The 27,752-nt window shown below is 42.0% G+C and overlaps 1 protein-coding gene and 1 long non-coding RNA gene across 5 annotated transcripts in view; both read right to left on the bottom strand.

The window, feature by feature from the left end:
• Positions 1–8,151: 8,151 nt before the first annotated feature.
• LOC149313296 (uncharacterized) lies at positions 8,152–12,653 on the bottom strand. The gene is made up of 4 exons (XR_016281458.1): positions 12,637–12,653; positions 11,495–11,590; positions 8,832–8,930; positions 8,152–8,220 (listed from the first exon to the last, which is right to left on the bottom strand). It is a non-coding gene; the product is annotated as an uncharacterized LOC149313296 (long non-coding RNA).
• Positions 12,654–23,815: 11,162 nt separating this feature from the next.
• The window catches only part of LOC149313295 (L-selectin-like), a 51,659-nt gene continuing 47,722 nt past the window's right edge, over positions 23,816–27,752 (bottom strand). For all 4 annotated transcript variants that reach the window (XM_089527146.1, XM_089527147.1, XM_089527145.1 and 1 more), the window contains one exon: positions 23,816–24,185. In XM_089527146.1, the coding sequence (XP_089383272.1) occupies positions 24,023–24,185 (163 nt within the window). In that variant the 3' untranslated portion in view covers positions 23,816–24,022. The remainder of the gene's footprint in view (positions 24,186–27,752) is intronic.

Raw genomic sequence — 27,752 nt, 5'->3', positions numbered from 1 at the left:
GTTGCTCTCAATATAAAGAGGCAAAACTCCCCGCTGCCCTCCCTCTCTTCTGTTCTTTATGTATGGGAGTGAGGCTGAAAGCTGTATAACGCAAGGAAGAAAAGAGAAACATCGCGGGGAAGAGATTTTAAAATTAAAATCCACTGAAAAGTTGTCTAAGACCAAGTATTGAAAGGGCATCAAGGAGAGGAGGGAGGAGGAGAGAGAGAGAGAGGAGAGGAGAACATCGGAGCGACGAAGAGAGAAGAGGAGTTAAGGTTGGGAGGGAAGATATAGAAGTGGATGCAGAGTTGGAGACTGAGAAAGAAAAGAGGCAAGCTTGAAGGAGCAGAAGAAAAGGCTGGAGAGGGGGAGGTTTGTCTCCTTCTATTTTTTTTTTCTTTCTCTTTTTTCCTCTCCCTTCCCCCTTTGTACAGGTCCTCTGCGCACGCTCACTCCTACTGAGCTCTTGGACGTTTCCCACGACTGGCTGGGAAGGCTAAAGCAATAATTAAACAAGGAATTCTTTGTTGTTACTTTAGATTGGAGAACTCTAGAAGCCCTCATTGGGGATAGTAAAAAAAAAAAAAGAACTTGTTGGGACTATATTTGGAACAACTGAAAGATCATCCCCTCCTAAGGTTTACCCTATACCTCTGTTGTTACTAACTGACTATTTTGGCTGGAATGAAAGTATCTAGTTTAAGAGTGTGAAATTTGGAACTGTGGTTTAAAAGTAAAGACAGAAACACAACTGTGAGTTTGAACATCAGATTGGAACATACTTGAATGGAAACAAGAAGTGCATTGGCTAGAAGAGAAAGAGAAGAGAAGGCAGAAGACAATAAGGTTGTATAATTACTCTTTTCATGTATATAGCTATATGTATACTACATATCCTGTATTGTGGTAACCTTTGAAACTTTATGATAAAGAGACATAGACTTTGAAATATCAGTTTATAAGATCTGATATATATATATATATATATATATATATATATATATATAACTATCCTTTTCTTTCACTCTTTTTCCTTTTCTTGGTCGCCCTCCTCTTTCCTCTTTTAGGTGGCTTCTAATGTGAGAACTAAGATATACACTGTTATAAATTAGAGAATTTGGATATTATCGTATAGCATTATTAAGCACCTTTGTAATAGATGAAAACATGCTTCTTGCTACTAAAGGGAATATGCTGAGTAGACTAAAGTAGAAATTTAAGTTAAAACTGCTAGATTGAAGCTGGAAATAGAGAAAAGATGGGAACCATAGTTTGAGAAAGGGGAATTAAGGAAGCTAACTCCCCATCTCTGCTCTCATAAAATCCTATATATGTGTATATACATATACATATATACATATATATATTTTTTTCTCTTTTTTTTTTTTTTAATTTTTTATCCGGATTGACACGTAAGAAAGAGAAAAAGCAAGATAAGATGGCATTTAACAGGAAGACACAAAATGTAAGCCAGAGGAGAGATTCGCAGGAAGGAACTATAAAAACTATAGATCCTATGGCTCATATCTTAGACGAGATACTTAAAATGAGGCAAGAAATGAAAGATCCTTGTCAGGAAATGAAAGACGACCTGAAAGAATCAATCCGTGAGATAAGAGAAGAAATAAAAGAGGCTAGAGTGGAAATGAGAAAAGATTTCAAGAAAGAGTTGGATATTTACGGGAAAAGAATGGAAAAGATGACAACGGAGATTAGAAATACCCAGAGAGAATTATAAGAAATTAAGGAAAGAACCAAGGAACTAGAACATAAATCCCAAAACAACAGAGACAGACAGGAACAACAGCAATACATGGAATTGAACAATGAATTACGCTACCGGGACAAATGCATTAAGATCAGAGGAATCCAAGAAAAAGCAAATGAAGATCTCGTAGAAAGGATTCTTCCGGAACTGGCAAAATACCTAGGATTAACTGAAAGCGTAATGGAAATGGAAATTGACAAAATTTTTAGGGTGAACTCAGTGCAGGCCCGAGAAAAGAAAACTCCACGTGATGTTGTGGTTTGTTTGGTCCGATCTAAGATTAGGGATCTAATAATTCAAAGAAACTACAATACTAAATTACTAATTGAAGGAGAAGAGACTAAAATTTTCAAAGACTTACCCCCACAAATTTTGGCAGCAAGAAATAAATACAAACCATTGACGCAAACCTTAAATAATCTGGACATTAACTACAAATGGGAAAGAATTGAGGGACTTACTTTTTTATATAATCAAAAAAGATTTAAAATTGATAATGAAGAAAAGGCAGCTGAAGCAGAAAGGAAATTAAGGGAAAAACACAAAGAGAGAGAAGAGAGGAAAGGAAGTAAGACATACCCAAAGAGGGAATGGCAAAACAGGAACAAAAGAAAGGAAGAAAGTGAAAGAGAGATGGGAGAAATACCCAATAGAAAGGAAGGAAGTGAGGAGAAGGAAGAAGTAGAGAACAATCCAGAGGAGAGGAAGGAAGAAGGAGAAATCATCGGAAGCCCAGCCATACAAGAAGAAAGAGACTCTGAGTTATTGCTGGAACTGTGATATACTGTAGAAAGGAAAAGAAACATAACCTGTGCTCTTAATCTCTAAGAGATACAGATCTTCTTAGCCAATAGAGTTGTACAGGAGGAAAAAGAAAAGAACAATAACAACAATAACGCCACTACAGCAACTTTTTTTTATTTTCTTTCTTTTTCTTTTAAAGTAGTAAACTTGAATAAAGACTGTTTAATAAAACCAAACTAAAATAAAAAAGGGGCGGAAGGGGTGGAACAAAAACAAAAACAAATAAAATCAATAAAACAATATAAAACCAATAACGAGTACAAAAAAACCCCAATAATAATAATTAAAGAAATGAAGCTCACCTCTTGGAACGTTAAGGGAATCAACTCAAAATATAAGAGAAGCATCGTTTTTCACTACCTAGAGAAGACAAAAAGCGACATACTATGTATACAAGAAATAAAGATAAAAGAGAAAGATAGTAAATATATCAGGAACCCTAAATTAGGACAATGCTTCACGTCATTAAGAGAGAAAAGAAAAGGAGGCGTCGCAATATATGTAAACAAAAAGTATCAAGCGAAAGAGATACTTAAAGATAAAGAAGGATCTTATATTGCAGTGGAAGTAAAAACACAAAATGGAATATTTTTGGTTATAGGGGTATATGCACCCACAGATAACCAAAATAAATACTTCTCTGATTTGTATGAACAAATTCAAAATACAGAGTACTTAAACATTTGCTTATTGGGAGATTTTAATGCAGTCATAGAACCAAAACAAGACAGGAAATCCTGTAAGGGAAAAAAAATACGAATAAACCAGGGAAAACTGCCCTCCACCTTTTTTAAGTTAAAGGAAGATTATACCCTGGAGGATGCTTGGAAACATAAACATAAAGATGATCAAGGATTCACCTTTTACTCTGAATGTCATGATTCCTTCTCACGAATAGATCTTTTTCTTATTACGAAAAATTTAATAAGTCAGATTCTGGATGTTCAAGTCCTACCAAAAAAAATCTCGGACCATAATCCAATCTCACTGAAGCTACATGGAAAAAAGTTTCAAAGCAATTGGAGATTACAGAGCTACTTGTTAAACAATGAAGAAATTAGAATACAGGTTAAAAAAGCTTTGAAAGCATACTTTAAGGAAAATAGAGCAGAAGAAATTAAGAATAAAACCCTCTGGGATGCAGGTAAAGCGGTAATTAGAGGGGTATTTATTAAGATCCAGTCTGAGATAAAGAGAAAAGAAATGGAAAGAGAAAAAATGGTAACAGAAAAATTAATTATTAAGGAAAGAGAATGGAAAAAGACAGGAGATAAAAAATTGAAATATGAAGTAGAAGAATTACAACATCAACTGAGGCTAATGGCATTAAAAGAAATAGAAAGGAAACTTAGAAAGGTTAAACAAATACATTTTGAAGCAGGAAACAAAGCTGGAAAGCTATTGGCGAATAAATTGAGAAAAAACGAAGGAAAGAAAATAATCGTACAATTGAAAGATAAAGGGAAAGTAGTTACAGATTCGAACGGAATCCAAGAAATCTTCAGACAATTTTTTCAAGAGCTATATCAAACTAATGAAGAAAGAAAGGATTGTAGAGAAAAATTAGGAGGATATATTAACTCACAAAAATTACTTATATTGAACGAAACAGAAAAAAAAAAAGAACTGAATAAAGAATTCTCCATTCTAGAAATCTCGAAGGCAATCAAAAAGCTACACCTTAACAAAACCCCAGGGCCTGATGGACTCCCTGCAGCCTATTATAAGAACTTTGAACAAGAACTAATACATCCATTGAAAGATACATTAAATGATATCCAACTACACGGCATGCCAGATTCCTGGAAAACTGCTTATATTACACTAATTCCCAAAGAAAACAGAGAAACTGATGAGCCGCAAAATTATAGACCTATCTCGCTGCTCAATACAGATTACAAGATCTTTGCTCTAGTATTGGCAGAAAGGCTTAAGGAAATCTTAAACCGAATAATACATGAAGACCAATACGGTTTTTTACCTAAAAGACAGATGAGGGATAACATAAGAAATACGATCGATATTATTGAATATTTCGAATCTCATAGCGAAAGAAAAATGGCTATGATACTGCTAGACGCTGAAAAAGCATTCGCCAGAGTAAGCTGGCCCTTTATATTCGAAACGCTCAAAAAAATAGAAGCAGGAGATAGATTCCTGAAATGGATGCAAGCAATATACACCGAACAAAAAGCTCAAATCATAGTTAACAATGAAAGAACAAAAGACATATATATTAAAAGAGGAACGAGACAAGGATGCCCCTTGTCTCCCCTGCTGTTCATTCTAACTTTGGAGATCTTGAATAATCAAATAAGAGCAGAACATGGGATTAAGGGAGTTGAAGTACAGAATAAGAGCTTTAAATTAAGGGCATTTGCGGATGACATAATCTTATATATAGAAGACCCTATAAATAGTATAAACCAATTAAAGAAGGTTATAGAAGAATACAGTCTCTATTCAGGATTTAAGGTAAATCAAGAAAAAACAATAATAATAACTAAAAATATGACGCATGCAGAAGAAAAAATATTAAGAGAAACCTCGGGCTATAGGATAGAAAAGAAAGCTAAATATCTTGGAATTACGATAACTAAGAGAAACATAGATTTATTTAACAATAACTACATGGTAACCTTTAAAAAAATTAAAGCCGATATGGAAAAATGGTCTAAACTTAAATTATCATTCCTGGGAAAGAGTGCAGTGATTAAAATGAATATATTGCCGAGACTTAACTTTCTGTTTCAGAACCTCCCAGTTATATCACATATGAAATATATAGACAATTGGCAAAAAGAGATCTCTCAGTTTCTTTGGAATGGCCGTAAGGCAAGAATTAGATGGAAAATATTATCGGATGAACCAGCTAGAGGGGGATGTGCACTTCCAAACCTCAAAGCTTACTATCTAGCAGCATGTTTATGTTGGCTAGAGGAATGGATCAAACTCAGAAATAAAAGGATATTGGCATTAGAGAGTATTAATATGCAATTTGGATACCACGCATTTATGTGGTACAACAAAACACAAGCCAACAAAGCCTTTACACATCACTTCATAAGAAATTCTTTGTTAAAGGCTTGGATAAGGATAAAAGGAATCTTCTACCGTCAGCTCCCGTTATGGACCTCCACTCAAGAAGCTCTATTCCAAAGAACAAAAACCTACTCTTCTGCCCATTGGTTGACCTATAAAGATCTCCTTGATAAAAAAGGGGAGTTTAAACCCCTGCTTCAAATGAAAGAAGAAAAGCTTCTAGAAGATTGGTATCTACATAGACAGTTATGTGAGCGATATAAAATAGACAAAGAAAATATAAATTTGAAAGAAAAGTTAGAAATTGACGAAATAATATTTGATGATAAACAAGGTCATATGTCCAAATATTATAAACTAATAAACAAAAGATTTCTGGAACAAGAAACAATCAAAGACACAATGCTGAAGTGGGCTGTGGAAGTAGGAAAAAATATAGATCTAGAAAAGTGGGAAAAAACTTGGCGTGACAGCAATAGGTTTTCCCTATGTCAAAATTATAAGGAAAACTTTCTCAAGATGTTCCATCACTGGTACATGTCGCCGAATAAATTGAATTTGATCTATAAAACTGGAGATACAAAGTGCTGGAAGTGCCAAAAGTCTAATGCTAACTTCTTTCATATATGATGGAGATGCAGATCAGCACTAACGTATTGGAAGAATATCCACTCTATTATGTCAGAGATATTGCAGAGCCCAATTCCTTTCGATCCTTTACTATTTCTTTTAAATATGACGACTACAATAGAAGATAAAGAAAAAGAACGAAAAAATAAACGTATAATTATATATATGGTTACATCTGTAAGAATGGTATATGCCAAACTATGGAAAAAACCAACAATGCCAACTAAAGAGGAATGGCTCTATAAATTGCACGAAGCAATGGAGATGGATATAATGACAGCTCGAATGAAAAACTATAAAACAGAGGCAATAAGTGAAAGAGAAGAAGAATGGGGAGGCGTGAGGGAATATAGAGAGAGGAGGAGGAAAGAGGGAGACGGGGAACTAAGATAGTGGGAATATTTGGTTTATCTCATATGCTTAACAGGACTATAATTTAATTAAATGCTGTATATATCTAAACCGATAAAGCGCAGAGCCGATAAGGATATAAATTCTACAGTATATCTTAAGAGATGTAGAGTGGATATTGCAAATGTACCAGAATTGTAGGTCCCAAATCCTTTTTTTTTCTTTCTTTTGATACACCACAGTTATTCTTTAGAAATAGGAAACACGTGATAAGAAGGAATGTGAGGAGTAAATAACACTCTGGAAGATTTATAAATATTGGAAAAGCTTAACATAGGACCCCTTTTGTTTTTTGTGTTTGGCTTGTTGATATTTTAGATGGTGTATAGTAGCTGTGTATGGGTAGTGTATGTATATATGTATATAGATACATATTGTAGGTGTATATTTTATGTTATGTACGTGGTAAGGGTTTCTCAATGTTTGTAAATAAAGTCAATAAAACTAAAAAAAAAGAAAGAAAGAACAAGCTGCTTTTTGTATAGACAACTGAGAGAAAGATATACAATGGATATGAAACAAGAAGGAATAAGGAAGAGTGATATGGATCTTGAGCAAGAAATAATGTCTAATAAGGAAGCTCCATTATCTAGAATATACAAATGTATTCTGAAAATGTTTGTGGAAAAGGAGATCATTAAAGAAAATATGATAAAATGGTCCCAAACTCTTGATTTAGATCAGTGAGAACTAGCATGGAAGAAAAAACTAAGTTATACCTCTTGTCAGGGATTAAGGGAGAGCTACTATAACATTTATTTTAGAAGGTATTTGACACCTGATAAATTGTGTAACATGTAAAGCAATTACGATTGTAAATGTTGGAAGTGTAAAAAGGAAAAGGGATCTCTTTTCCGCACGTGGTGGACTTGTGAGAAAGCAGAAAAAAATTGGAAACAAATTCATTATGAAAGGAAGAAAATAATTAAAGTGAGCTTGGAATTTAAACCAGGGATGTTTTTGTTATATGGAATGAGAATTTGGAGGAAAAGTTTGGTAACATTTTATTTCAGTGGCAAGATTAATCAATGCCAAAAATTGGAAGAAAGAGGATATTCCTTCAGTAGAAGAATGGGCACTTAAGCCATGGATATTCTTGAAATGGGCAAATTGAGTAGAAGTCTGAAAAATGAGAAATCTAACAAGTATGTTGAAGATTGGAGCAATCGTATAGAATATTTTCAGCAAAAATGGGAATAGAGGTTGAAGGACATAAGTATTAAAACAAGAAAGAAAGAAAGAAAGAAAGAAACTTGTACTATATCTGGAAGTGGATTTAATTAATTGAAGATTTGTATACATTAAGAATAGGAAACAATACGAAAGTGGGAAAGAAAACGTACCAATATTTTCCTACTTCTTTGCTTTTTAAGATATTGACGTAGGTATTGATAATATGCTAAGATATTAGCGTAGGAATTGACAAAGAGGCTCATGCTTTTAGCACTGCAAATTTAGCAATAGCAATAGCAAGTGCAAATTTTTAAGGAACTTACCAAGTTCTTCTTGTATTTCTTCGTTTTCCTTAGCCAGATTGGACAGCTCACTTGATAAATTATGCGCAAGGGCGATTACTGCAAAATCTATATAATAATAATAATAATAACAATAACAATAATAATTACAGCTCAGATCAGTTGACTCTTTAAAGGTTGATTCACAGGAGTTATCTATTTAAATACTTCTATCTCACCCTCTATTGTGAGATCTCAGGGTGGCATACCATTAAACAATACAAAGAGATTTTAAAAATCTTTTGCATGAAATGATGCTTTAAATATTTTTTATGATCTTTAACAGGTCTTAACTTTTGCGATCAACTGCCCATCTGCCTTTCTCCCATCAATATTTTTATCCTGCCCCTCTGCGCAATGCAACCGGGGCGGCTTACAACATTAAAATATATATTACCTGTCCCCCAATCCCTCCCCCCTTGAAATGCAGTTAAACAATTTACAGCATAAATCATAACTTAAAAGCAAACACTATACAAACAAACAGTGACTGCAGCAAAAGACGGGTTCAACAAGTTAGGTTTTCTTCTGCTGGGTGGGCATCTATTCAGGAAAGGCCTGCCAAAAGAGAGCTGTCTTAACAACCTTTTTAAAGCTGTTTAAAGTGGTTATATGATGACGGATCTCATCATGGGAGAAGAGAAGAGGTCCTAAGCCATCAGACTAAATCTGACAGTTACCATCTCTCTCTTCATATCGTGGATCGTACTCAACAGCGAACTCCCGCATTATTCTCAATGACTCCGTAATGAGTGCATCTCTCCTTGCCAATATTATATCTAAAAAGAAGAAGAAGAAGAAGAAGAAGAAAAGAGCATGTGTTCAGCTGGATGAAGGTGTTGTTTGAAGGGATGTCACACTGAGGATGGAGCAAGCTTTTTTTCTGATGCTCTAGAGACTCTGAGCAATGGATGCAAACTACAGGCAAAGAGATTCCACCTAAACATTAGGAGGGACTTCCTGACAGCAAGAGCTGTTCAACCATGGAAGATGCTCCCTCAGAGATTGGTGGGGCTCTCCTTCTTTAAACAGAGGCTGGATGGCCATCTGTCAGAAGTGTTTTGATTGTGAGTTCCTGCATGGCAGGGAGTTGGGCTGGATGGCCCTTGGGGCCTTTTCCAACTCTATGATTCTATGATTCTGTGTGTGGAGGTAGTGGTAATGCTCAGGGGTCCTGGCCGTACCTTCATACTGGAAATGCTGTTGTTGGCTTTGGTGCAAGGCTCCTCATGTCTAACATTTGGAGCTCAGCTAAGGCCATATCTCCATAAGCCAAGACACACATTATCCCCCCACCTTCACCCTATGGTTCCCACGGTGTGGAGTCCTGATGATGCAGGACCAAATCCCCAGTTCTGGTGCAATCTTTACGGTATTGCTGTTGTTTGCCTTCAGGTTGTTTCCAGTTTATGGAGACCCTAAGGTGAACCTATCACAGGTTTCTGGGGCTGCCCAAGGTTTCCAAGGCTGAGTGGGGAATTGAACCCTGGTCTCCAGAGTCTTATGCTCAAACCACTACACCACACTAGCTCTGGAACTCAGGATAGAACACTCTTATATATATGCATGTATACAATGTGTGTGTGTGTGTGTGTGTGTGTGTGTGTGTGTGTGTAAACACTGACCATTTGCTCTGGATCTCCTTGGAAGATCTGGAGCTCTCCGTTGTGATGATGACAGGCAGCTGTTTACAATGCGTCCTATTCTGCTGCAGCCTGGTGCCACTGGCACTGGCATGCCTTGCTCGCTCTGAGGTCAGAACAAGGCGCCCAGCCATGTGGTTGATGATGGGTGTCTCACTCAGAGGTCAGAGAGAGTGATGAATGGCAACATCACCAATGCCAGGTGGCACAGTGGGACATATGTGAGAAGAGCCACCTGGCATTGCAATGAAGTTCCCAAGTAATGGGAAGATGTTGGGGGCAGCTCCCATTCAGATACCACCTTACCCAAGACGTCATCATTATGATTTTTAAGGCATGTGACACAGCGATGTTCAGTACAAAACAATAGCCAGAAATCTATTTTACAAAATGAAGGTCCTCCTTTCTCCAATTATTACAACTTTTAAACAGCAGCGAAGAGAGGGCTAAATCCATTTTTTTAAATGTTCCAACTACAGTTGGCTCTCCACATTTGTGGCTTTGACTCTGGCAGATTTGATTGATATGTGCTCTCTGGGAGTTTCTAGGTCCTCCGGTGCAACTCTGCCAGAGGTTGACCATAGAGTTGTGCTGGAGAACCTAGAAGTTCCTAGAGAAAACACTTCTCTAGGCATTTGTAGCTCCTCCGGCACAATTCTATGGTCAATGTCTGGGAATTGTCTGGGAGATGTTGGCCACAGAGTTGCACTGGAAGACCTGGATATTCCTAGAGAGGTGCTTTCTTAGGCCAAAAGAATTGTGTGCTTTGCCACATTCACGGGGAGGCCTTCACCTCTAACCTCAGGAAATCTGGAGGGACCACTGTGCTTCGATTCCCACCTCGGCCATAAAACCCACTTGGTGACCTTGGGCAAGTCACGCTCTCTCAGCCTCAGGGGAAGGCAATGGCAAACCTCCTCTGAACATATCTTGCCAAGAAAACTCCACTTAGGGTTGCCATACGTCAGAAATAATAAAGAATCACCTGCCAATGTGTGAGATGTGCCATTAAGTTAACAATTGTGAAAGTGTCATTGATTCAGTGGGCCTATGCTAGATTTATTCCATAGTGCAGGCATGCCTCAGTTAACAAAGCCCCTGACTGTGAAGCTCTGTTTTAAAAAGCTTTTAAAGCCTTATCCGTGCTCCTTTCCTTCATATCCTCTGTCTAGCTGGAGGGTTTTCAGCAGTGTTGGAAGGACAGTGAAGGAGGCCTGGAGAAACAAAGCCATGCTTTTTGAACAAGACCATTATTTCTGCGGAAAAAATATTTTCCAAATAATTTCAAAATGTGGGAATAGCAGGCAAAAACTACACAGAAATTTTAACCTTAATCTTATTCATTCCAACCAGATTTTGCAAGTCTAAGGAAATTTTGGAGGAGTTGGGAAATGAACAATGGCATCCCTTGCCATCTCTAGTTGGACATGAAACTAGCTAAGGGCGCCTGAATATTCAAGGGAACATGGAAGTGCCTTTGACTTCAGTGGGAGAGTCCTCAATCTTCTGTCATCTGACTCATTAAGATCAGTGGGATGGAAAAGGACTTAGCAGAGATTCAGGTAAATGCTCAGTTTTTCCAAAACATTTCAGAAAGGGCCAGTCCTTTGCATTTGCGTAAACCTGAGACCGTTCAAAAGGGACAACACTCTCTCCTCTTCCTCCCCACACCCAACAGATGAATGAAGAGTTTAACTTACACAAAATGAGCATCACAAGTGCAAGAATGAAAGAGATAACAGCAAAGACTCTCACAAAAATTTCACCCTTTCGTGTTTCAAGGAATGGTTTCTTCTCTGTGGGAAGGAGAAGAGGAAAAGAAATTGTGTCTCAGTAGCAGCAACTGGCACCCCACAGTCACAACATGAATAACACACATAGCCACCTCCATCTCTGAGTTCAGAGGACAACAACCACCCACCTAATACTTCTCTCTCTTTCTCTCTCTCTCCTTCTCTCTCTCTTTCTCAGGACCCACCCGCTGTTTTGCCATCAGCCTCAAATGCTAGGATCCTAGAATCCTGGAATCCAAGAGCTGGAAGAGACCACAAGGACCACCCAGTTCATCCACGTTCTGCCATGCAGGGACACAGAGTCAAAGCACCCCCGATATAAGAGATGGCCATCCAGCCTCTGCTTAAAAGAAGGAGACTCCACCACCCTCCAAGGCAAAGTCTTCCACTGTCAAGCAGCTCTTACAGTCAGGACGTTCCTCCTAATGTTGAGCTGGAATCCCTTTTCCCTAGCTTGCATCCATTGCTCTAGATCCTATTCTCTGGAGTAGCAGTAAACAAGCTTGCTCCCTCCTCCATATGACACCCCTTCAAATATTTAAACAGGGCTATCATATCATTTCTTAACCTTCTCTTCTCCAGACTAAACAGCCCTAGCTTCCTAAGCTGCTCCTCAAAAGGCATGGTTTCCAGGCCTTTCATGATTTTGGCCACCCTCCTCTAGACATGCTCCAGCTTCTCAGCTATTACTTCCTTTGAAGTAGTTAAACTGTGTGTCCTGAAGGGTGGCTTAAGTTGTTGCAGCAGGAGAAAGAAAATACCAACCTCAATAAGACCTGGAGGGAGAAAGACATAAGTAAGTGTAAGTTGGACTTAAACCTGCGTATGCCATTAACGGGACGCTAGGCAGTCAGTATCACCGACAGTGGCAGACGGCAGATTCAGATTCTATACTTTTATTCCTTGTTACGGGTGAAGAGATTTCCTGAATCCTAAAGCTTTGTGTTCAGTTTCCATGCTCCACTTGTCCCCAACCTCCCTTCTCGCCCCCATTCCTGGCCATTCCTTGTTTGCGCAATGAACCTCTCAGGTGTGTCCAGGATACATACCTTCAGCAGGCGCATCTGTTGGGGAGAGAGAAACAAACATAGGTTCATTCTAATAGATTCTAAAGCAAAGCCCAATGTTGAAATACAGTAAAATCCAGATTTTAACCAAAAATATATCAAAAAAAAAGGAAGAGGAAAAATCGGAAGAAATATCTGGCTGCAACAGAGCTAAAAAGGTGGGATCCCTTGGAATATGGCCAACTAACAGAAATGATGATTTATATGACAATAATTATAAACAAGCTTGGAGGGATATTCAATTAGATCTTCAATGCTAGAGCAATAAAAAGATATCCCTTTTCGACCATACTGCCGTCATCAAAATGAATGAGCTACCCAAGTTAATGTATTTGTGAACTTGTCAGTCATATCAAAAAACAGTGTATTGCTGGACTGGGATAAGGAATTAAGAAAATCTGTGTGGAAAGGAGGTAGACCCAGAAAAAAATGGAAGATATTGCAAGTTGCAACAATAAGGGGCGGTTGCCCATTACTCAGTTTAAAGCTATACCATCAAGCATCCTCTCTAATTTGGATCCAAGGATGGATAAAACTGGAAGATCAAAAGTATTAGATTTAGAAGGTGCCCAGTTGAGATTTGGCTGGCCCACGTACCTATGATATAACAAAAGCCGTATTAATCAAGACTTTAAGAATCACTACATCAGAAATGTCTGTGCGCAAGGAACCTCTCAGGTGTGCAATGAACCTTTCAGGTGTGTCCAGGATACATACCTTTACCTCCAGGAGGGGGAGCTGCTCCAGGTCCTTTCGCTAGAAAGAGAAACAAACATGGCTTCATTCTAATAGATTCTAAAGCAAATCCCAACATTGAAATAAAATTAGGGCTTTATTTAAATGAATCCCATGTGGCAGAAGGATAAAGTATACAGTGGTCCCTTGGTATCTGCTGAGGTTTGGTTCCAAGAACCCCCGTGGATAATTCCCATCATATACAGTGGCATAGTAAAATGGTGTTCCTTATATAGAAAGGCAGAATCAAGGTCTGCTTAGTGAAATTTATATTTTTGGAGATATTTTCAATTTGTGGATGCTTGAATCTGTGGGTAAAAGATTTGTGGATTTGGAGGATACATTAAAACAAACATAACACAACAAACTAGTACCCCAGTTCTGGCCCTGTCTAGACAGGCTGGACTTGGTCTCAGTAATAGCAGATGATGATGATGATGATGATGATGATGATGATGATGATGACGACGACGACGATGATGGCATCCACTTTTTCTCTCAGTTCAATGTAGATTACAACACGTAAAAGAAACATAGTTTAAAAATATACTAAACTCCATACTTTGGGAAGGGAGAATGAATATTCCTCCTCAGTTGTTGTTAAGTGCCTTCAAGTCATTTCTTGGCATCCTAAGGAGAACCTACAGTATGATGGGGTTTTCTTGGCAAGATTTGTTCAGAGGGGAGTTGCCTTTGCTTTTGCCTTCCATCAAGGCTGGAAGAAAGTGTCTTTCTCAAGGTCACCCAGTGGGTGTCCATGGCTCAGCAGGAATTCGAATTCTGGTCTCAAAGGTCATCGTCCAATGCTCAAACCACTATGCCATGCTGGCTCTCTTGCTTAACATAGCCACCAGCATTTGACAGATGAAAACCAGAACATGTGGGCCTAGGAGTTTATCACACGTGAAAATAGGAACTCCAATCCAAAGCCATTCCGAAGGGAAGGGGATGTAGGTTCAATTCAAATCCAAGCCAATTAACGTGATTAATTATCTCACATGAAGAGTGAAATTGTGGTCATGCCTGAGGCAAAGTAGAGCAAGTGCAACATAAGTTATCATGCCATGCAGATTCATGAATTCAAATTGGTACACTTGCACATGCTCATTGGGGCTCTGAATGCATTGAGTACTTTTATGCTTCCAGGGTGAAGAAGGAGTCCACTTCCTATTTCTGCTAGCCTCACGTGAATGATTGCTTTGTGTTTCTTCTTGCCCATAACTCCCTCCATGTGTGGTCTCGAGTATGTGTAGGTGAGTATGTGTGTGTGCACATGTGTAGTGTCTAAATATATGTATATTCACACACACACACAAACACACACACATATGTATATGTATATATGTATACAGACCCATATATATAGATATATATGTTTATGTATGTATATGTATTATATATATATACATGCATAATATGTATGTAAATATATATGTATGCACATAGATAGACATACATGTATATAAATACACACACACACACACATATATATATATATACACATACATGTGTGTATATATGTACATACACACATATACATATACACACACACATATACACATATATAGGAGGAGGAAGCAGAAGAACGGAGGGTGCAAACGGAGGCAAGATCGGGGTGACAGAAGAGGGGGGAGGAGGAAGCAGAAGAACGGAGGGTGCAAACGGAGGCAAGATCGGGGTGACAGAAGAGGGGGGAGGAGGAAGCAGAAGAACGGAGGGTGCAAACGGAGGCAAGATCGGGGTGACAGAAGAGGGAGGAGGAGGAAGCAGAAGAACGGAGGGTGCAAACGGAGGCAAGATCGGGGTGACAGAAGAGGGAGGAGGAGGAAGCAGAAGAACGGAGGGTGCAAACGGAGGCAAGATCGGGGTGACAGAAGAGGGAGGAGGAGGAAGCAGAAGAACGGAGGGTGCAAACGGAGGCAAGATCGGGGTGACAGAAGAGGGGGGAGGAGGAAGCAGAAGAACGGAGGGTGCAAACGGAGGCAAGATCGGGGTGACAGAAGAGGGAGGAGGAGGAAGCAGAAGAACGGAGGGTGCAAACGGAGGCAAGATCTGGGTGACAGAAGAGGGAGTAGGAGGAAGCAGAAGAACGGAGGGTGCAAACGGAGGCAAGATCGGGGTGACAGAAGAGTGAGGAGGAGGAAGCAGAAGAACGGAGGGTGCAAACGGAGGCAAGATCGGGGTGACAGAAGAGGGAGGAGGAGGAAGCAGAAGAACGGAGGGTGCAAACGGAGGCAAGATCGGGGTGACAGAAGAGGGGGGAGGAGGAAGCAGAAGAACGGAGGGTGCAAACGGAGGCAAGATCGGGGTGACAGAAGAGGGGGGAGGAGGAAGCAGAAGAACGGAGGGTGCAAACGGAGGCAAGATCGGGGTGACAGAAGAGGGGGGAGGAGGAAGCAGAAGAACGGAGGGTGCAAACGGAGGCAAGATCGGGGTGACAGAAGAGGGGGGAGGAGGAAGCAGAAGAACGGAGGGTGCAAACGGAGGCAAGATCGGGGTGACAGAAGAGGGGGGAGGAGGAAGCAGAAGAACGGAGGGTGCAAACGGAGGCAAGATCGGGGTGACAGAAGAGGGGGGAGGAGGAAGCAGAAGAACGGAGGGTGCAAACGGAGGCAAGATCGGGGTGACAGAAGAGGGGGGAGGAGGAAGCAGAAGAACGGAGGGTGCAAACGGAGGCAAGATCGGGGTGACAGAAGAGGGAGGAGGAGGAAGCAGAAGAACGGAGGGTGCAAACGGAGGCAAGATCGGGGTGACAGAAGAGGGAGGAGGAGGAAGCAGAAGAACGGAGGGTGCAAACAGAGGCAAGATCGGGGTGACAGAAGAGGGAGGAGGAGGAAGCAGAAGAACGGAGGGTGCAAACAGAGGCAAGATCGGGTGACAGAGGAGGAAGAGGAGGAGGAAGAAGTAGAGGAACGGAGGGTGCAAACGGAGGCAAGATCGGGGTGATAGAGGAGGGAGAAAGAAGAGGAGGAGGAAGCAGAAGGACAGATGGGGCAAACGGAGGCAAGAATACTGGAAGCAAATGGCTCAAAATTGAAGCGCTGCATCATGGGAAATGTGGCACCTTGGAGGTTTAGAGGGGTGTACTAGGACTGAAGCAAAGGTGCATTCCAAACCAAGACCAATTTGAAATGGATTCAAATTGACCTTGGAAAAAGATTTGTGAATTTGCTAGTTCACCAAATTCACCTACATCAGGAGTGACTTTGGACTGACTTAGGATCAGGCTCGGAATGACTCCCCAGAGACAGCAATCGTGTGTAATAATCTATCCTGTAATAACATGAATTTGCATGGTTTCAGATTGGAGTTGCAAAAATCATTGTGTGATATCATCTCTAGAAACATCACAGGGTGCTCAAGATGGCAACAGTGATTGCCAAGGAAGAACACACATACCAGAAGGCTTTGCAGCAGTTTGATTTTACCTGAGCCTACAGGGAAGGCAAGATTCTGTCCCTTCCTGTTCTCTTTACTTCCTGCTGAGTTAACTAAGGGGCTGAACCTACTCCACCTTTCACTGCTGGAATTGGGAGATGGCAACTACATGCTGTGGCCCCGGTCTGGCCTTTCTGCAGCACAAAAAGGAGCAGCTCCTTTTTGCGCCATGGGAAGGGCACCATAGCCACCAGCACTGTGGCTTTTCAGCACTCCTTTGGTGCTGTATCATCTGGATGCAGTGCCAGAGGAGAGCCGTGACGCTGCCCACTGTGTGGTGGGACGCACAGCATCACGTTGGCATTGAGGCGGAGTCGAGGTGTGCGTCATGCAACTGTTGGGTCCAGTGAAAACCATTTCTTCAATTTATACTCATCACTTTGGTTAAACTCAGTGCCAAAGAGTACTGAAAATGTACTGAAGTCTATTTGTTACACCAGCCCACAGCTACAGAGTGACATCTGCTGGGGAAATTCCGCATGCAAATAAATAAAATAAAATAAATAAACTTTATTTATATACCGCCCTTCGGAACATCAGGGCGGTTCACAGCAAACATCCAATACAATTTTTAAAAGCAATATCATCAAAACAATAATAATACAATAAAAGAACTTGTGCCAGATCGCAGATAAGTAACAGGAAACTGATGGGGGGGGGAGAGGGCTCTTAGGGCAAGAAATCAGGGGTAAGCCTGCTTGAAAAGAAACGTTTTTAGCCCCTTCTTAAATTGGGCCAGGGAGGTTGCTGAACGGAGCTCGATGGGCAGCGAGTTCCAGAGGGTGGAGGCCGAGATAGAAAAGGCCCTTCTAGTGGTATTAACCAATCTAGCCTCTGGAACTCTTAGCAATTGCTGCCCGGTGGATCTGAGTGTGCGGGGCGGATTGTACGGAGAGAGGCGGTCCTTCAAGTACTCTGGGCCCAAGCCATTTAGGGCTTTATAGGTTATAACCAACACCTTGTATTGCGCCCGGAAGCGAATAGGCAGCCAATGTAGGTCTTTTAAGACCGGTGTTATATGACTGGTCCTAAGTGTATTAGTGACCAGTCTTGCTGCCATATTCTGCACTAATTGCAGCTTCCGGGTATGGTACAAGGGTTGCCCCATGTAGAGCACATTGCAGAAATCCAACCGAGAGGTTACCAGAGCGTGTACCACTGTTTCTAGGTCCCCCTGGCTCAGGTAGGGACGCAGCTGGTGTATCAGCCGAAGCTGATAACAGGTGCTCCTGACCGTCGCATCCACCTGAGATGTAAGGTGGAGCGACGAATCAAGGAGCACCCCCAGACTGTGTACAGAGTCCCTCACGGGAAGCGTGATCCCATTCAGGACAGGTGGAACCACCGCCATCCCTGGGCCAGGAGAACCTATCACAAGTACTTCCGTTTTCTCTGGATTCAAGCTGAGTCTGTTTTCCCTCATCCAGCCCATTACTGACTCCAGACAGGCCACGAGAGGAGAGATGCCATCCCCGGTCACTGCATCAGTCGGAGACATAGAGAAAATTATTTGGGTGTCATCAGCGTACTGATAACCCTACGCCCTGCGCCCCATGTCTCCGGATGATCTCTCCCAGCGGTTTCATGGGAGACAAAATGGCTCCTTGAGGGACCCCAGATGTTAGGGGTCTCTTGTCGGAGCACACGTCTCCCAGCTGCACCATCTGAAACTCCCAGAGAGCGCAGAACCACTGGAGCGCAGTGCCCCCGACTCCCACCTCTGCTAGGCGCTCCAGAAGGATACCATGGTCTATGGTATCGAAAGCCGCTGAGATGTCCAAGAGCACCAACAGGGACACGCTTCCACTGTCAATGCCCAGACGGAGGTCATCGACCAAGGCGACCATGGCAGTCTCAACCCCGTAACCCGCCCGAAAGCCGGTTTGAAATGGGTCTAGATAATCCGTTTCATCCAGGATCGATTGGAGCTGGATCGCAACCGCCCTCTCGATCACCTTACCCAAAAATGGCAACAGCGATACGGGCCGATAGTTATTATGCATCAGGGGGTCAAGGGAGGGATTTTTTAGTAAAGGTCTTACAGTGGCCAATTTTAAATTCGATGGAAATTGCCCATCCCTGAAAGATGTATTAATAATCCGGTGTAACATTGAAGTTACCACTGGTCCCCTCTGAGCCGCCAGCCATGAGGGACAGGGATCGAGAGAGCAGGTCGTCTTCCTAACACTCCTAAGGATCCTGTCCACATCCTCGGTACTTACAGACTCAAAGTGATCCCCAAAGGGATCTTGTAGTACCTATGGGATTGTGCAAAAGACATTGCAGCATAATCTCTTGTAGATATCATTTACTTCCTCAGATGCATGCACCAAGGTCTAATCTGCACTACAGAAATAATGTACCAATTACCAATTGTTGCCTCTTGATGCTGCTTTGGCATCTTTCAAGTCCCCATGAAAGATGGAATGGGGAGGAGGAAAGAAGCTGTGTGATGCTATAGGCAACTGGCCAATATTCATATAGATCTCATGGCACTGCAAGCTATTTGGGCAACCATCTTTCAGACCTCTTCAATGTCATTGGTCATTACTGGCTCAAGATATGGGCACACTTTCTTCTTTTAAGGAACAGTGTCCTAAAAGTCTTTTTGTATTGTCTGGAAAGTTTCTGCTCACTTCCCATCCAGGATTAACCAAGGAACTCAGCATGTATCCTAGTATTGAACCATACAGGTCCTTTGGGTTTTGTTTTTGCTGTTATATATTCAGATGATTTAAAAAAAACTTTGCTGGGTGGGAATAAAGTGTTGCTACCGGTGCTAGGAATTGCCACCGAATGCTCTGAGACAGCAGAGGCACTGTTTGTGTTTTGTGGAATGAGAGGTACAGCAACAGAAACCAGTACACATTTATGTTACCTTTATAGCAACACGTACAACATTTACTCTGTCTGGAGACCTCCGGGATGAGAATGTGGCAGATATCTTTTCCCATGAGCATATATTCCTCTATTCTCAGACACATCTACAATATCCAACATGGTGTCTGTGGAGCAAGAGGCAATCAAGGAAGCCTTGAAGAAAATGTGCTTAAATAAATGAAGGCCACCAATGAAGTGGACCTCAGTTCACTAGCTACAGCCTTAGTGCCAAAGGACTTAAAACAATCACCACCATAGTTAGGAACACAGCTGACAAAGCCATGACAGTTGGAGAACTTCAAAAATAAAGGGCAAGAGATGACTCTCCACCTGTAATACATACCTGAAGCAGCAGGAGGCGATAGCATGGTCCAGTTCCTTGTGCAGGAGATGGAAGGCTTGTGTCCAGACTTAAATGAAGGGGCATAAACCTTCAAGCCCCGACAAGACTCTCAATGTTATCAAATTGTTCTGTTTCACTGGGAAAAGCCAAGTGTTCCACACTTTATTTTATTTATTATCTATACACGAAGATATTTCTACCTTGCCCTCTGCTGAGAAGCCCTATGGCAGCAGCATACAGTTAAAACAAGATAAACAGTCAGCTTTAGTCAGGCCTCCCCTTGAATCCTGTGTCCAGTTCTGGGCACCACAATTCAAAAAGGATATTGAGAGGCTGGAGTGAGTTCAGAGGAGGGTGAACGAAATGGTGAAGGGTCTGGAAACCATGTTTTATGAGGAGGGATTTAAGGGGTGATATGATAGCCCTGTTTAAGTATTTGAAGGGGTGACCTATTGAGGATGGAGCAACTTTGTTTTCTGATGACTAGGACATGGTGCAACGAAGTCAAAATACAGTAAAATAGATTCTACCTAAACATTAAGAGGAACTTCCTGACAGAAAGAGCTGTTTGACAGTGGAAGACGATGCCTTGGAGGCTGTCGGAGTCTCCTTCTTTGGAGGTTTTTAAACCATGGCTGAATGGCCATCTTTTGGGGAGTGCTTTGATTGAGGATTCCTGAATGGCAGATTGGGGTTGGACTGGATGGCCCTTGGGGTCTCTTCCAACTCTACGATTCTATGATTCTGAGAAGAATGGAGGGGAGACCGAAAGGAGGAGAGAAGAAGTGGCTCTGCCGGTGGATGAAAAGAAACTGAGGGAAGGTAGCTTGGGGGCTGGGACATGTGTGATAGGCACATAGTCTTGCTCAGCTCCTCAGCTCTGAAGTGTTCCATAGGGATTTTCTGTGCAGGTGTAAACCTATTTGTGTGAAGCACAGAAAACACAATGAAAAATGGAGGAGCAGGTAATGGTCCTCCTGTGGGGCCAGGATGCTGCATACTATCCTTACGTCTTCTGTCCAATGCAGGCAGAGCCTGATCCTGATCCAATGGGAACAATCCTGCTGTGTGGCATGTTAAGGACAGGATAGCAGAAGCATGGCAGGATTTCATTTTTATTAATTTTTGTTTGCCAACCTTACTGCTGCATAATAGACACAACCAAGGGCCCTTGCTGAATTGATTATACGTGCTTCATGATCTACACCACCTTTACTCAAGCTTTGTTTGGGCTGTTCCATTGCCCACACCTCTATCTTCTGGAAACCCAGGCAAAGTACAGACTCCACAGCCCTGGACTGGGTACTTAGGAGTGATTATATCCATGGTCCTTTCCATGTCACCATTCCATGCTGAGAACAAGGCTTCAACCAAATCACCCTCCCTGTCACCACCAGGAAATCCCTCAGAGCATTCAGAACCCCTTTGGAGTCCACAAATCTCTGGCAGAGACTGGCAGAGGGATTGTTGTGCACTCTGCCCAGCAAGAGCATCCACTGTCTGCAAAAAATAAGGTCCAAGATGTGGCTTGGGCCAACACTGTATCGAGACAACCTCATGGTTGCCAACACAGTGGCCATGAAGCCTGAAGCAGGCCCCATCACAGCACCCTTGGCATGACTATACAGGTTGGGTATCCCTTATCTGAAATGCCTGGAACCAGCAGTGTTCTGTATTTCAGATTTATCTTTTTAAAATATTGGAATACCTATATTTGCATATGTGTACATAGTGAGATGTTTTGGAGGTCTGAAGCAGGGGCACCACTAAAAGTGTGCGATGAGTGTGGATGGCCATTGGTGACACATGAGAGGGGCTGTCCTCTGGTGCGACGGGGCTGTCCTCCAGGTTTTGTAGATCTGCTAGCCAGGTAGAAAAGCAAGTCCCCCCCCCCCCTCCGGCTGTCTGGGCAGCAAGTCCACCAGACCTGGAAAGGCTGTGGGGTGGCAAGGGCAGCCTATCCCCACCAGCGGCTGTGGGTGGATAGGTGTACCTTCTGTCTCTGGCAGATTTGCTGACTGAGAATCGCCTCCCTTTGTTGCCCAGCCAGTAGCTCTGCCAGACTTGGAGAAGGCTGTTGAAGAGAGGAGCAGGGAGGTACCTGAAATGATCCACATTGGGTATCAAATATACTAGGTATGCCACTGGTCTGAAAGTAATTTCATATAATAGTTTAAATAATTTTGTGCATGAAACAAAGTTTGTGTACACTGAATGATCAGAAATCAGAGGGGTTTTGGAGTATTTTGAATTTCAGGATCAGGGGAGCTCAAGCTGTATTCAAACCACCCAAAACCAAAGTCCTGGGGTTCTCCATTCAGAGTTTACAAATAGAAACAGCTCTTGGCATCTTGATGAGCTATCTACAACGTATTCTCCCAAGACTGGGGTATTAGGTGTTGTATCCTACTTGATGGAGGCCTCTCTGGACAAGGAAAGGGAGGAAGTGTGGCAAGACAGTAAGCACCAAATGGACCAGAGGAGGCTGGTGGTCCTGTCATGGCACTGGCAGAAGCCAAGCCCAGTCCATCCCAGGCAGTGCCTGCAGATGAGGAATGGGATGCAGAGCTACGCAATCATGCGGAGAATCAAAAGTTAAATGCTGGGAGCAAAGAGTCAGGAAACAGCTTGCTCCACTTTAAATGGCAATTGCTGAGCAAATGAGGCCAGCTGGGCTGGTTTTTGTTATTGTTGTGTGTCTTCAAGTTGATTCTGACTTAGGGCGACTGTAAGGTGAACCTATCAAAACTCGTTTTGGCAAGATTTGTTCACAGGAGGGGTTGCCTTTGCCTTCCTCTTTGTCTGAGAAAGTACAACTTGCCAAAAGCCGCCCCATGGGTTTCCATGTTTTTCTAAGGTCTTAGTCCAATACTCAAAGCACCAAATCATGCTGGCTCTTTCGGCTGCTTTATTATTGGCTAGAAATTAACTGAACCAAGGCCATTCTGTTGCCCCATGATAGGTTCACCTTAGGGGTTACCCTAAATCAGAAATGACTTGAAAACCCACAACAACAAAAGAATAGCACCAACACTTCCTGAGAAATGGCTAGAGGCATCTCCACTGATTCCTCTGCTCCTCAGCCGCATGGGAATAGCCATGTTGCAGGGCAGAGTTGCTTAAAAGGTGGGTTTTGAGGAAAGATAGCTGCAGAGACTTCACTGCGTGGCAAATGTGTGTCTCCTGAGCATTCCAGCAAGTATTACAAATACTGCTGCAACAAAGAATACAGAGAATTGCTGACAACATAGAAAAGCTATGGACATCCTTCCCTGCCCTACAAAACACAAAGCAGCAGATTCAGATTTTCTCTCTCCTCCTAGTACTTGCGTTTTGGTGTATACTCAAAATACCCTGAACTACTGTCTCTGGGATCTGGCATGCTCCATCTCATCAGAAAAGTATAATCTGCATATTTCAGTGAGTTAACAAAAACCTTGAATTTTTTTGTTAAATGAGTGGTACAAAATTATCCGCACCTGTTTGTCTCACATTTGGCATACTTCATTGTTTCTAAAGGGATGATCTGAAACATATTGATCCAGTTCTGACCAAACAATTTGGAAGTTCGCTCTCTATTGATTTCCACAATAGAATCCATGGAGATACATTCAAAGAATTTATAGTGGCATCTATTAAAAGAAGTGAAATGAAATAGACCCATCCCTGGGTTCCCACCCAATTTTTCCTCCCATGTGCATCCCAAGAAAATCAAATTGCAATGACTACAAGTGAATTCTCCCAAACTTTATTGTTATAGCCATCTAAGTCAGTTTGCCAAATCCATTCTTGGAGAAGTAGGACTGCCAAGGAATTTTGGAATAACGGTGTCAGCGAGGTTATGCTGTTTCATGTATGAGTTGGATAACCTGGTGAATTGACTGTGGCTTCTGTATTTAATAAGCTGGATGGTGTCCCCGTTTCCTTCACAACAATCATGGAACAGAGTTCCATTTGTCTTATGTCTTACACTCATTTCATCCACTTTTCCTGAGGCTTCATCTTACAAAGCACTCTTCCTATTCTACTGCATGTAGCAGCCATCCAACATTTCTTGCTACTTGGGCAGTTTGTCGACATCAGCGCACAGCCTGGTTTTCTTAGATCATATGGTGGATGATTCTCTAACCAATATCTGAAAAGAAGAGCACCACCAAAAGGTCAGACCAGGTGCCTACTTTCTTCTACATGTTCTTCAATCAAGGAAACAATCAATATACCTCGGGATTCTTATCTATTCATAATTTTGATGTGTAGTTTGTACTGGGAGTCTCTATTCAGTCCCTAGGTTGGACTGCTTTGGGTCCCATCTGGGAGAAAAGCAGAATATAAATAAAATTAAATGAATTGTGTTGCTGTGGTAAAAGCTTCGTTTGGCTTGGTTGACCCTCTGAATCCAAAGGGTACTCAACATTGGCTCCTTTAAATCCTGGAGAGAAGTGACCGGTGGGGGTCCAGTGGGGTTCTGTCCTGGGGACAGGGCGATTCAACCTCTTTATCAATGACTTGGATGACAGAATTGGGGGCATATTCATCAAATTTGCAGATGATACCAAATTAGGAGGAGTAGCTAATGCCCCAGAGGAGAGGATCAAAAATCAAAATGACCTGAATAGATTAGAAAGCTGGGCCAAAATCACCAAAATGAATTTCAACATGGAAAAATACTAGGTACTGCACTTAGGCAGAAAACATCAAATGCATAGATATAGGTTGGGGGACACCTGGCTTAACAAGACTATGTGTGGAAAGGATCTAGGAGTCCTAGTATACCACAAGCTGAACATGAGTCAACAGTGTGATGCAGCAGCTAAAAAAGCCAATGCGATCTTAGTCTGCATCAATAGAGGTATAGTGCCTAGATCAAGGGAAGTAATAGTTTGCCCTGCAGCAGAAACGCGGGATACAAATAAAAGTTTTATTATTTATTATATCATCATAGTGCCACTCTATTCTGCTTTGGTCAGGCCTCACCTGGAATAATTCTGTCTCCAGTTTGGAGCACCACAACCTCTTCTAACTCTATGATTCTATGATTATATTAAAGCTATTTACAACAAGACTAAGACAAGAAACAGCTAAAAAAAAAAATACCCCGAGGATAAAAAAGTTAAAGCACAATTAAACAAGCTATCATATTAACATGCCATTAATTTCAAAAAGCATAAAATCATTTTTAAAAGTCAACCTCAAAAATACAGTAACTCCCTCCCAACTAAGGAAGCCCCCAACGCCTGGTGAAATTAAAAGGCCAGTCCCTGCTGGTGAAAGGAGAGCAGAGAGAGCGCCAGCCAGGGCTCCGGTGGAGGGAGTCCCATGGCTTGGAGCAGCCACTGCGAAGCCACTGGGAGGCTCCGGGGGTCACCCATGCGGACAGTGACCTGCCACAGAAATGGAAGGAGATTGGGCATCTCTGAATTCAGCAAAGCATCCTGGCCAGTGCAAACAAGGGCCTCTTCTCCCAGAGTCCCAGTTGAACACGCAGACAACTACACCATACTTGGATTTTTGTGGGGTTTTCCAGCTATGAGGCCATGTTCTGGAAGAGTTTATTCCTGACATGTTGCCAGCAGCTGAGTCTGGCATCTTCAGAGAATGCTGGCATGGAAGAGAGTGGGGTATATATACTGTTGGTTGAGAGGAAGTGAATTACATGTTAATCTGTGTATTGTTCCGTTGTTGAATGGCAAGGCCTCAGGGTTTCTATTTACTTCATGAGCCATTCTCTGCTGGGAAACCCCTTGATCCTGGGTGGTTTCCATTTGCATTTGCTGGGTCCTGATTTTGGTGTTTTTCAGGACTAGTAGCCAAATTTTGTTTACTTTAAGGGTTCCTTCTTTCCTGTTGAAGTTGTCCAAGTATTTGTGGATTTCAGTGGCTTCTCTGGGCATTCGGACCTGAAAGTTGTTGGCATGGTCCAGAATTTCAGTGTTTTCAAACAGCATTTTGTGCCCAGGATGGTTTATAACATGATCTGCTACTGCTGATTTTTCTGGCTGACCCAGTCTGCAGTGTCTCTCGTGTGAAAGGGATCTAGGAGTCCAAGTAGACCACAAGTTGAACATGAGTGAACAGTGTGATGCGGCAGCTAAAAAGGCCAATGCTATTTTAGGCTGCATCAATAGAAGTATAGTGTCTAGATCAAGAGAAGTAATAGTGCCACTGTATTCTGCTCTGGTCAGGCCCCACCTAGAATATTGTGTCCAGTTCTGGGCACCACAATTCAAAAAGGACATTGAGAAACTGGAGCGTGTCCAAAGGAGGGCGACAAAAATGGTGAAGGGTCTGGAAACCATGCCCTATGAGGAACGACTTAGGGAGCTGGGGATGTTTAGCCTGGAGAAAAGAAGGTTAAGAGGTGATATGATAGCCCTGTTTAAATATTTGAAAGGATGTCATATTGAAGAGGGAGCAAGCTTGTTCTCTGCTGCTCCAGAGAACAGGACCCGGAACAATGGATGCAAGCTACAGGAAAAGAGATTCCACCTGAACATTAGGAGGAACTTCCTGACAGTAAGGGCTGTTCGACAGTGGAATGCACTCCCTCGGAGGGTGATAGAGTCTCCTTCCTTAGAGGTCTTTAAACAGAGGCTGGATGGCCATCTGTCAGGGATGCTTTGATGTGGATTCCCTGCATGGCAGGGGGTTGGACTGGATGGCCCTAGTGGTCTCTTCCAACTCTATGATTCTATGATTCTATGATTCTATGATTCCTTAATTTGTGTTTGAACACTGTATTTGGTGTTCTCTATGTAGACTTGTCTGCAGCTACATGGTTTACAGTAAACTCCTTGCTATTCAACCAACACAGATTGACATGTAAATCACTTCCTCTCAACCAAGGTCACACAGTGTGTGTGTGTGTGTGTGTGTGTGTATACATATACACACACCACTTAATACCATTCCAGCATTCTCTGAAGATGCCAGCCACAGATGATTCCTAAATGTCAGGAATAAACTCTTCTAGAACATGACCACATAGCCCCCAAAACACATGAAAAAACCATAGATGCTGGCCATGAAAGCCTTCGACTTCACACTACGCCATACTCTTTGTGAAGAATTACTCTCTCAAAAGCATCCATATTTATTTCAAAATGAAGGCCAAGTTTTGTGCTATATCCTAGAAAGCAGTGGCATCACTAAGGGATGTGGGGGGCTGTGAACCACACCAGGTGACACCCTGAAGGGGGGATGACACCATTGCTCCCCTCTGGGCAGAAAAAGGCTGTGGCGTTCACCTGTGTCCCTCTGAAACGCTGAAGAGATGGTATGAGTGGGGTGAGGCTCAGTGGGAGGACAAAGCAGTGGGTTCAGGTTTTCTATTCTTTTAAATTTATCTTTAAAAACATCACATTTTACCACATTTTCACTTTAACCACATTCAGGCTGTGTGTATGAAACTGTAATTTGGAGGATTAACGTTTTGAATGTTGCTAGTTCTTTAAATCACAACTCTTGCCATTATACTCAGTGATATACACTAATTATGATTTATGAGTAACATTAGTACAAAAAACATGAGTAAGAGGCTGTGCAGACTGGGAGGAAAAGCCAGGTTGGGGGCAGAGTTGGAGTGTGGCGTCCATATGACACAGTGCATGGTGTGACGGCACACAGTGTGCGGCGTCATGGCAGTCCTCTGGTGTTGCATCCACATGACGCGAGGCACCTTGACTATTGCACCCTTTGCAGGGCG

The sequence above is a fragment of the Sceloporus occidentalis genome, unplaced genomic scaffold (genome assembly GCF_023333645.1).
Source record: "Sceloporus occidentalis isolate IW3139 unplaced genomic scaffold, rSceOcc1.0.p SCAF_5, whole genome shotgun sequence".
Lineage (NCBI taxonomy): Eukaryota > Metazoa > Chordata > Lepidosauria > Squamata > Phrynosomatidae > Sceloporus > Sceloporus occidentalis.
The sequence above is the reverse complement of the archived record's forward strand: the minus strand, read 5'-3'. Positions and strand labels throughout refer to the sequence as shown.